The 10,232-nt window shown below is 57.3% G+C and overlaps 1 protein-coding gene across 4 annotated transcripts in view; it reads left to right on the top strand.

Annotated features, from left to right (window-relative positions):
- TECTA (tectorin alpha) overlaps positions 1-8,747 on the top strand; it is a 31,514-nt gene extending 22,767 nt beyond the window's left edge. For 2 of the 4 annotated variants that reach the window (XM_040615911.1, XM_040615912.1), the window contains exons 15-26: positions 1,188-1,387; positions 2,297-2,680; positions 3,282-3,568; positions 3,660-3,940; positions 4,107-4,217; positions 4,544-4,746; positions 5,456-5,619; positions 5,774-6,022; positions 6,537-6,699; positions 6,984-7,071; positions 7,691-7,807; positions 8,215-8,747. In XM_040615911.1, the coding sequence (XP_040471845.1) occupies positions 1,188-1,387; positions 2,297-2,680; positions 3,282-3,568; positions 3,660-3,940; positions 4,107-4,217; positions 4,544-4,746; positions 5,456-5,619; positions 5,774-6,022; positions 6,537-6,699; positions 6,984-7,071; positions 7,691-7,807; positions 8,215-8,309 (2,342 nt within the window). In that variant the 3' untranslated portion in view covers positions 8,310-8,747. Of the gene's footprint in view, positions 1-1,187; positions 1,388-2,296; positions 2,681-3,281; positions 3,569-3,659; positions 3,941-4,106; positions 4,218-4,543; positions 4,747-5,455; positions 5,620-5,773; positions 6,023-6,536; positions 6,700-6,983; positions 7,072-7,690; positions 7,808-8,214 lie in introns of those variants that run through there. The other 2 variants (XM_040615913.1, XM_040615914.1) reach the window with 2 other exon arrangements.
- Positions 8,748-10,232: the final 1,485 nt, after the last annotated feature.

The following is a 10,232-nucleotide window of genomic DNA, read 5'->3' on the forward strand; positions in this document are numbered from 1 at the left end:
GTCCCTGCAGTCAGCGCCTGGGGATGGCCCCGGGGGTCCCCTCTTTGTCTGCCAGATAAGGGGGCAGTCGACAGAGCGGCGAGGTAAAGTAGCACAGTGGGTGCACCCATAGCCACTGGCGAGCACACCAGACCAACCTATCTGCAGACCGGGGAAGGGGAGGCTGACAGCCGGGCAGCCGGTCCCTCCTACGCTTTCTGCGTGAGGCAGAGGTGTGGGATCAGGCCTGGGGCGCTACGCTCTCTTGGACTTGTTACAAACTCTGTGCAGTATAGCAGGAGCAGGGATGGAAAGGGGGAATCCTCAAGTTCAGAAGGTGTCAGCCATCCCTCCATTGTTAAACAGGAATTATATTAGCCAGCTTCAAAGCCAGGAGTATGTGTTTGCTCTAATGAAGCCGCATGCTCTTGTCAATAAGATTATGATGCGATGTTCAATTAGACTCCTGAGGATGGGAGCCGCGAGCCTCTCTGGCAGCCAATCTATCTGGCAAATCAGATGGGAAGTAATTGTCTTTGCTAACAAGACTGAAAATTAAATTTATGTCATTCTTCCTTCTAACGAGTAAACCCATGGCTCAGAAGGCACTGCTGTCACAGAGCAGGGGTAGCAAGGCTGCTGACCAGCACCCCGCACACCAGATCTGAAATGGTCCCCAGAAGGGCATGGGGAGAAGTGGCCTCAGGCACCTTGCAGGCTTCACTCTCGAACAGCCCAGCAAAAAGAATGTGATTCTCCTGGAATGTGTCCCCCCACAGAGAGCCTGGAGGCTCCGTATGCTGCCTGAAAGGCCCCAGGGCCAGCACAATATCCTTCCTACAGGGCAATATTAGTCTGCTCTCAGTGAGCAGGCTTGTTTGCGGGAGAGCAGAGAGCATGGGGAAAGGGGTCTCAGGGGAACTGGTGTGCAGCAGCTCAGAGAGAGTGGTGAGTAATGGAGAAGTGTTGCTCAGCTTGGACTAGGAAGCTGGCAAGTGGTGTAGGATGGAGGAATGGAGGGTGCCTTTTCCCTTCAGTTGTGTGCCCGGGAGCTCTGGGTCCCTCTTTGGGCGATGTGGTCCATGTTAACTATCTTCAGGGGAGTTAGCAGCCTGGGGACACCAGCAGCAGGGATTATGGCCCCATGCCGGGTTGGTTTTGTTCGGAGAGCTGATCTGTATCCATTCTGTCCGCTGGTGACATCGCAGCCGTCAGCTGTCCCCCCAACAGCCACTATGAGAGCTGCGTGTCCCTGTGCCAGCCCCGATGCGCTGCCATCCGGCTGAAGAGTGACTGCAGCCACTACTGCATGGAGGGATGCCAGTGTGACCCTGGGTACGTCCTCAACGGCAAGAGCTGCATCCTTCCCCACAACTGCGGCTGCTATTCCGATGGCAAATACTACGAGGTACGTTGCTCACATCCTTCTCTCAGGGCTTTCTGCCACCTTCTTCCTGGTATTTCTGGGCAGAGTCTTGTGACCTGAGCAGGGATAGCAGTCCGGCCAGGCCAGTACCACGTGTCATGCTGGGTCCGTTTGCTGGGCTTATAGCCTAAGTCAGAAAGAGCGCTCTGCAGGGCTGGAGGGACAGGTCCTCTCCTTCATCAGCGTCACGTGTGTCTGCCAGTCCATGGCCATGCTTGGGGATTGCTCTGAAGTGTAGTGGTTTTGCATCAAGCAGAAGCAGACGGAGGAGGGGGGAGAAAAGGGTGGTGACTGGGAAGACTGGCTTTGATGAGTGCCAAAGTCCAGCACTGTATGATCACATTGTTCCAGGTATTCCACACAAGACAGGTTTACTGTTTCACATGAAATACTTATTTGTAGCTATTGGATGTTACTTGGGAGTTTGATTCGGCAGGGTGTTGTACCGGTGGCGTTGCTTGTATTGTAGTGGGTTGTATTTTGTGCTGGTAAAACTGTTTTGCACGAGGTGTCTTTGCCAAGCCTTGCACCCATAAGGGACCAGTATTGGGGTACTGTCGTATGGGGACCCAAGCAGGATGGGGGGTGGCCAGCAGGGCTTGAGAAAGAGATCAAGGATCTATTTAGCACGCTGTGTATTTTGTGCGTGTACAAGAGGCAAGGGAGGTTGTGGTGTCAGTGGAAACATGCAGCTGCCTCCTGCCTGTGGGTAGCAGAGATGTTGCAAGGTAGGTGCAAGCTGCAAGCATGTTCTTTGCGCCTTTTCCTCTGTCCTTGTTGCCTGCTCTTGCTCACCACGTGGCAGAGGGGCATAAACCTTGGCCCAAGCGTCCGCAGAGGGTAGGGCAGGGGTTCCTGGCCCTGCTGGCTGGTGATGGGTCCCTCTTTCAGCCCAAGCAGCTCTTCTGGAATGGGGACTGCACCCGCCGGTGCCGCTGCTTCCGGCGCAACCTCATCCAGTGTGACCCACGGCACTGCAAGTCGGACGAGGAGTGCGCCCTGCGCAACGGCGTCCGTGGCTGCTTCAGCACCAGGAGCTCCTTCTGCCTGGCAGCAGGCGGCGGCGTCTTCCGCACCTTCGACGGGGCCTTCCTCCGCTTCCCTGCCAACTGTGCCTTCGTCCTCTCCACCATCTGCCAGAAGCTGCCTGACTTCTCCTTCCAGCTCATCATAAATTTTGACAAGTGGTCGTCGCCCAATCTCACTGTCATCTCCCCTGTGTACTTCTACATCAACGAGGAGCAGATTCTCATCACTGACAGGAATACTGTCAAGGTAAGGTCTCAGCCAGCTCCCAGGCAGAGGAGATGGTGTCAGGGCTGCGCAACAGTCTCTGCGAGGGCCATGGAAGGTGCTGTCAGTGGCTTGCATCCCCACCCAGGCAGGTCTATGGGTGAAGGATGTCATCTGTTGGGCTTTGTGGAGGGATGCCATCCAGGACAAAAGGGCCAGCAGGAGTCGAGGCTGTCTGTAGCCTGGGGGTTTATAGTCGTGTACCCTTTCCCCTCGGTGGTACAGGCCAAGCTGTGCTTTTGAGCAGAGGGCAGGCTGTCGCTGTGGTGTTGCTCAGTCTCTGAAGGACACCGTCTGTGGCCTTTCCTGGTGAATGATGAGATCCAGGCTAGAGCCTCCACATGTGAGTAGGGTTCCCTCTGCGGCGCAACTGCATTTGCAGCAGGCATTTAAGGGAGGTGGTATGCTCAGAGCAATCCATCGGGCTAGAAGGAGGAGGGTATGCCGGTTCCGGCCAAATACAAGGTGGTGTGTTTTCATGGCTGGGATAGTGGGAGGCAGTCACGGAACTGTTTGCGGACGGCTCACGCTTGCGTCCATAGGCAGAGGAGGGATGTCAGCCTCGTGTCCCCTCCTGCGCCAGGTGAACGGCAGCCACGTGAGCATCCCCTTTGTCACGGGGCTTTCCACAAAGATCTTCAGCCAGGAGGGTTTCCTGGTCATTGACTCCAGCCCCGACATCCAGATCCGCTACAATGGCTTCAATGTCATCAAAATTGTCATTGGGGAGCGGCTGCAAAACAAGGTGTGCGGCCTCTGCGGCAACTTCAATGGCGACCAGACAGATGACTATGCAACGCTGCGGGGGAAGCCGGCGGTCAGCAGTGTGGTGCTGGCGCAGAGCTGGAAGACCAACGGCATGCAGAAGAGGTGAGCGGTCGGACAGCCCTTCCCTGCTGGGCGGGAGTGGGGGTGGGGCCAGCTGTGCTGGGAGCCCCCGCGACATGTCCGGTGCCCACAGCTGCAACGAGCTGCAGTACTCGCAGTACGCCGCTTCCTGCGACAACGTCCAGATCCAGGAGCTGCAGAGCGACAGCTACTGCCTGAAGCTGACAGACATGAAAGGCTTCTTCCAGCCCTGCTACGGCCTCCTGGACCCCCTGCCCTTTTACGAGTCCTGCTTTCTGGATGGCTGCTACAATCACAAGAAGGTCCAGCTGTGTGGCTCACTGGCTGCCTATGGCGAGGCCTGCCGCACCTTCGGCATCCTGGGCACTGAGTGGATCGAGAAGGAGAATTGCTGTAAGAGAGCTGGGGGCTGTCCAGGTCAAGGGGAGCTGTGTCTCGCCGGGACCGGATCCAGTGGGAGAGGGACCACTGGGGTGGGAGTGGCCCATGACAGTCAGAGGCACCCACCCCATGGTCCGAGGGTAAAGATCGTGTTTGTGCTCCGTCTTGTGCTGTTTAGCAGGAGTGGTGGAAGATCCCTGCGTGGGCGCTGACTGCCCCAACCGCAGCTGCGAGCTGGACAACGGCGGGGAGCTGTGTGGGTGCATCGAGCCACCACCCTATGGGAACAGTGAGTCTCTGGTCCTGGCACCAAGCGGCATGGGCACGTGTTAGGCTGTCATACCACTGGAGCTCGGGGAAGGAGGTGCCAAGGGCTGGGACCTCAACTGAGATGGGGTTTCACGACTGTGTGTGGTTCAGGACAGGAGCAGGTTTTCTGGAGTGCATGTTATAGGCATCTGTGGCTTGGGAGCACTTTGAGCAGTAGGGATGTCAGGTGGGCAGGGTATGCTGCAGGAGATGATTCCAGCCCATTTCTGCTGCTGGGGAGGGGGGCCGGCAGCCTGGGCCTGTGGTGCCATTTGTGGTGACCTGACGCTGTTCTGTCTTCTCTAGCCACCCATGACATCATTGATGCAGAGGTGACCTGCAAAGCTGCCCAAATGGAGGTGTCCATTTCCAAGTGCAAGCTGTTCCAGCTGGGCTTTGAGCGCGAGGGGGTGCGGGTCAATGACCGCCACTGCCCCGGCATCGAAGGGGAGGACTTCATCTCTTTCCAGATCAACAACACCAAAGGCAACTGTGGCAATGTGGTGCAGGTGAGCTGGGCACAGGGTACACGGGGCAGGGAGTGGAGGCCAGGCTGTTCGTCTTGAGTGTCTTCTCATTCATGTGAACTTGAGGGTGGAGGAGGCAGGGGGAGTGTGCCTTTGGCAGGCAGCATGATGGAGTGACAGGGACCCAAGAATCAGCTGGTACCTGGGACATGCACATAGCTCTGACAGTCAACTGGGGCACCTTCCACTTGGACAGTAGGTCATGGATGGGCTTTGTAGTGTGCATGGTCATTCAGTGCAGTGGACACCTTTACCTTACTGACTGGCATCCCAGTCCAGAGATGCAGGAGGAGACAGAGGAATAGTTGGGAGGCTGAGGAGAGCAGTCTGTGTATTCTGAGCTGTTACGTGTGCAAGGAACTTGTTGGCATGGGGGACATTGAGGCTTCATGCCAGCCAACAGTCCTTCTCCACAGCAGCCTGCTCAACACTGGGGTAAGGGCAGGGTTGTGCATCAGTGCAAGCAATGCTCAGGAGGTGCTTTCATGGGGTGGGGGCTGGGGAAAACAGAGGCGAGTCTTGTAGAGCAAGCCTAGCGGTTCCTGGCCCTGCCATACTGCCCCCTTTCTGGTCAAAGGCAGCAGAGGCAGCAGTGCCCTCAGTGTCACGCAGCTTGTTTAGGGGCCAAGGTGTAAGGAGCAGGGGAATACAGACGGCCGGTCTCGAGCAACACACTGTGTCCCTTCTGCAGTCGAACAGCACACACATAGTGTACAAGAACACGGTGTGGATTGAGAGTGCAAACAACACAGGCAACATCATCACCCGGGACCGGACCATCAACGTGGAGTTTTCCTGTGCCTACGAGCTGGACATCAAGATCTCCCTGGATTCAGTCGTGCGGCCAATGCTCAGGTAGGAACCAGGACGAGCTGCGCAGCCTCTCCCATCACATGGGCTAAGGAGCGCATGGGCGGAGGGTGAGGTGGTGAGGGTCCAAAACAAGGTGCTGAGCTGTGGGTTTGGAGCCTTTCCTCTGTCTGAGCCATTATGTTTTTGTCATCATTAGCGTGATTAACCTGACGGTGCCGACGCAGGAAGGGAGCTTCACGACCAAGATGGCCCTGTACAAGAACTCATCCTACAAGCACCCTTACCGGCAGGGCGAGGTGGTGCTCACCACCCGAGATGTGCTCTACGTGGGGGTCTTTGTGGTCGGGGCTGATTCCAACCACTTGATCCTGATGCTGAACAAGTGCTATGCGACACCCTCACGGGACAGCAACGACAAGCTGCGCTACTTCATCATCGAGGGAGGGTGAGCAACCACAGGGCCAGGTGGCCCAGCACGCCCTGTTGGTTTTCATCTGTTCAGGAGGGTGCTGGAAGGGGTGATGGCATCAGTTGGAGGGGGGAACCTTTTGGTCAATGAGACAGTTGACCAACATCTGGAAAGGGTGGGGAACAGAGTAGCTTGCGTTAGTGCAGGAGTCAGTTCACTTAGCACAGAGGTAGTCAGTGGCCCCACATGTGACAAAGTCCCAGCTGTGGAGAGAAGTGGCCTTCCTCACGTCACCGGTGCCATGGGTGTCGGGGCATCTGTAGGAGACAGGGGTATTTTGGGAAGCCGGAGTACAACAAAGTCAGAAGTGCCAGAGAAAGGTCGTGCTACAGAGGCAGGGCACGATGCCCTTGTCAGAGGAGGCGGGCACAGTCGGATCTAAGTGTGCCACGTTGGGGTGAGGGGCTTTATGGGGATGGGGTGAGTGGCACCCCTCAAGGGAGGGTCCCAGTTATGGGAGGGCCAGGCCAAGCATCTGTGCCTTGTGCAGGTGCCAAAACATGAAGGACAACACCATCGGCATAGAGGAGAACGGGGTGTCATTGACGTGTCGTTTCCACGTCACTGTCTTCAAGTTCATCGGGGATTATGATGAAGTTCACCTCCACTGCGCCGTCTCGCTCTGCGATTCAGAGAAATACTCCTGCAAAATAGTAAGTGGGACAAGTGCTGAGGGATGGGTCGCTCGCTTTGCAGGGCTCTGGCAGAGGGCGGCGAGCCCGGATGACCCAGCATCAGAGAGGCAGCCGGAGATGTAGCCCTAGGGGTGAGGCCAGGAGGGTCTCATGTCCCTCTAGGCACCGGGAGGAGAGCCCCGCCACGGGCAGATCGCCTTGGGACCCGTGCTCTCTGAGCCTGGTCACAGGGCTCCTTCGGGAGCTGGAGGGGGCCCAGGCAGGGGCCAAGAGTGATGGAGGCGGCATTTATCCCCGCGTAGAACTGCCCTCAGCACACGAGGATGGCCAGCGCGTTTGCTGAGGAGCCCAAGGAGCAGATCATCTCAGTGGGGCCTATTAGGAGGAAGCGTAAGTGTGTGTGACCCCAGGAAAGGCTGTGGGGGTTTGTCTGCCATGTGGGTCAGGCCCGGTGGTGTGCTGTGGGGCAGTGGCTGGGTGCGGCAGGATCCTGGGGCACTGGGACAAGGCTGTTCCTTTGAGCAGAAATCAGGACAAGTGCAAACCCCCCTGTTTTGCTGCTGGGAGATGAGGGCTGTGGGTGCACGGGTGCCAGTCGGATGGGTGCAGGCCACATCAGGGGTCCACCTTGCTCAGGGATGTGAATTCCTAGGGGTCTGCGGGTGGTTGCGTGGGTGGCGGGAGCCTGGGGTGGTGTGGGGCACTCAGTTTCTGGCCACGTGGCCCCATTCTGGGGGTGCTCCTCTTTGTCTTCCCAAAAGGCTGCCTAGAGAGTTGTGAGCATCAGGCTAGGTGTTGCTTTGGGGTCACGGGGGTCGATGGGGGCCTAGCTGGGTCCTAGCAGCATCCCCATGCTGTGTGTGATGTGAGGGTGTGCCTGGCAGCTGACGGGCATGCTCTTGTGGGCCCCATTGTTGTAGCAGGGGGTGTGGGTCTTAGGCAGTCAAGGATCAGGGGCTTGGGGTCTGGGGGCATTACTCAGATGTCCTCCTTTGCTCTTTTTGCCCAGGATCGGACTGGTGCGAGGACAACGGTGGCTGTGAGCAGATCTGCACAAGCCAGGCAGATGGACCCCTGTGCAGCTGCGTGACGGGGACACTGCAAGGGGATGGCAAGAGCTGCAGGGGCAAGTACTGCGGGCGGCACAGCAGAGGAGCCTGGGGCAAGCATGACGGGGGGCTTCCGAGTCCAGGGGTGAACAGTGCAGGGAAGGCGGCTGGAACGTGCAGTGTGTCACAGATAGGAGGGAGGCAGAGAGCAGGGGGACAGAGGTGCCTGGTGGCATGGCACCTGAGGGCTGTGAGGCCAATGACAGCAGACTTTGAAGAGCTGGCAGGCAGTTGCAAGGGTGGTGATGCCATACAGCATGGTGCAGGGCAGTGGCAGGGTAGAGTAGAGACCATGGATAGAGGCTGGAGGACAATCGGGGGGCTTGTGAGAGAGGGGCCCAGCAGCAAATTGCAGCTTGCGGGGCACCCGGGGGGGAGGGTTGTGCCAGGGCCCCAGCTCATGTGGGTCTTGTTGTGTTGGCAGCCTCCAGCTCTTCAGGGGAGCACCATGCCCGTGTGACCATTCTGGTGGCAGCCCAGCTGTGGCTGCGTGCAGCTCTGCGGGACCTGACCTCGTAGGCACGGCTCTGCCGTCCAGCAATGTACTGTTCTCACGTCAGCCTGAGTCTTTGTAGGGTAGGAGACAGCACCCCCACAGTGGCCAAGCTGCCGACGACCCGTTCTGCGTGGAGGTGAGAGAGATCAGATGCAGACCCGGACATGAAGGTGGCACACGGCAAGCACAGCAGCAGCGACAGCGAGGCAGAGCTGGATGTTTGCTGGCATCGATGTGGGGCTTTGGCGGGGGAGGGGGGGGGGCGTTGCAGGTTTCCATCATTGGCGTGGGAGTTGAGGGGTTATTTTGCAGCTTTTCCCAGGCTTTCCCTTGTAGCATGCACTGTAGGTGGCCTGCAGCCCTGTCAGTAGTGCGGGATGGGATGGAGTGCATGCTGTCCCCTTGCACAGGTGGCTGCAGGTCTCCATGGTCCTCAGGAGCCGCCGTTGGTGTCTCAAGAGCGCATGGACTCAGCCAGAGGTAGGTGTTGCAGCCAGTTGCAGGCTGGAGTGCTGTGTTGTCATCGGACACTGTGACACTTTGGAAGTGTGTCGCCCTCCATCTCTCCAGAGCACAGGTGGTGCTGAGGTGTGTGGTGGAGGGCTGAGCTTGTCCCCAGGGCTCTGGGAAGCTTGTTCGTGCGCTGCAGTGGTGGCAAGCTGGTACCAATGTTTGGAAAGAGGTACTTTCTGGTGGGCAGGAGCAAGAGCCAGAGAAATGAGGGATGAAACTCCCTCCCATGTTTGGTGGTGTGCCACAGCAGTTTTTTGAGGGTGAAAATGTGCTCAGGGTCCAGAGGCATGGGGTGGCATTGGGGTGCCCAGGAGGAGAGTTGAGAGCAGTCTTGGCATGCTGGTGGGTGGGTGGGTGGGCTGTCTGTGTTGGTGTCTTGTCTTGTGTTTGTACTTTGTGAAATGGCTGTGTGGGAATAAAAAGTGTTGTAATCCTTCGTTAAGATGTGTGGTCCTGTATGATGATGATAAGGATGGGGAGATACCGCATGTGGTGTGTGCCAGAGCCAAGGAAGGAGGTGCACCTGTGGTTTATTAGGCGGATGGGATGGGGCAAGTAGTGAGCTGTTGTGGGAAGGGGGCACCCAAGTTCTCTGCCAGGTTTAAAATTCTCAGTGTAATGAGAAAAAAGGTCAGCAGAGTTGCTTCCTTGCTGAGGTTACTCTAACCTCAGTTCCTGGAAAAATTATGAAGAAGATTATATTGGGTACTATTGAAAGGCATTTAGCGAGTAATGCAATCATCAGGCACAGTCAGTGTGGGAAAAACTCCTATTTAACTAATTGGATGTCCTTCACTGATGAGGTCAACTGCCCAGCAGATGAAGGGAAGGCAGCAGATGTAGTTTTTTCTGGAGTGTAGTAAGGCTTTTGATACTGTTCCTCACAGCATCCTGTGGGCATGTAGACATGATGGTGCGGCTGGGTTGGGTGTGTGTCAAGGGGGCTGTCAGGGTGCCCGGTGTGGAGGGAGGGCTGTCCAGCAGCATGTGGCTGCTGGGTGGGTGTCCATTTGTCTACAGGCAATGTGTGGTAGAAGCTGGGGCGCTGGCCGACGAGGCTGGTCGGGGACATGACCAAGTCAAGCAGAGGTGTGGGGTCTGGTGCTGTGAGATGGAGCTGGGATGTAGCGGAGAGGATGCAGAGGAGACTGGGGTCCTGGGGCAGGAGGAGGGCAGCTGGTTCCCCTTGCCTTGAGAGAAGAGGTGTGTAGTGGGGTGTTGTGGACTCTCTCTGCTTCCTTTCTCTGCCTCTTCTCTCTTCGCTTGTCTGCTTATGCCATGCTCCCTTGCCTTTCTCTGCTGTCTTTGCTCTCTGACTTACCTCTGTGCACTCTCTGCCTCGCTGTGCCTCTGCCACACCTCACCCTCCAGTGCTCATTGGAAATGGTGAACTAACCCCGTCCGTCTGGCTGTCTTTGCTGGGGGTAGCTAGC

This window comes from Falco naumanni, chromosome 16 (assembly GCF_017639655.2).
Source record: "Falco naumanni isolate bFalNau1 chromosome 16, bFalNau1.pat, whole genome shotgun sequence".
Taxonomy (NCBI): domain Eukaryota; kingdom Metazoa; phylum Chordata; class Aves; order Falconiformes; family Falconidae; genus Falco; species Falco naumanni.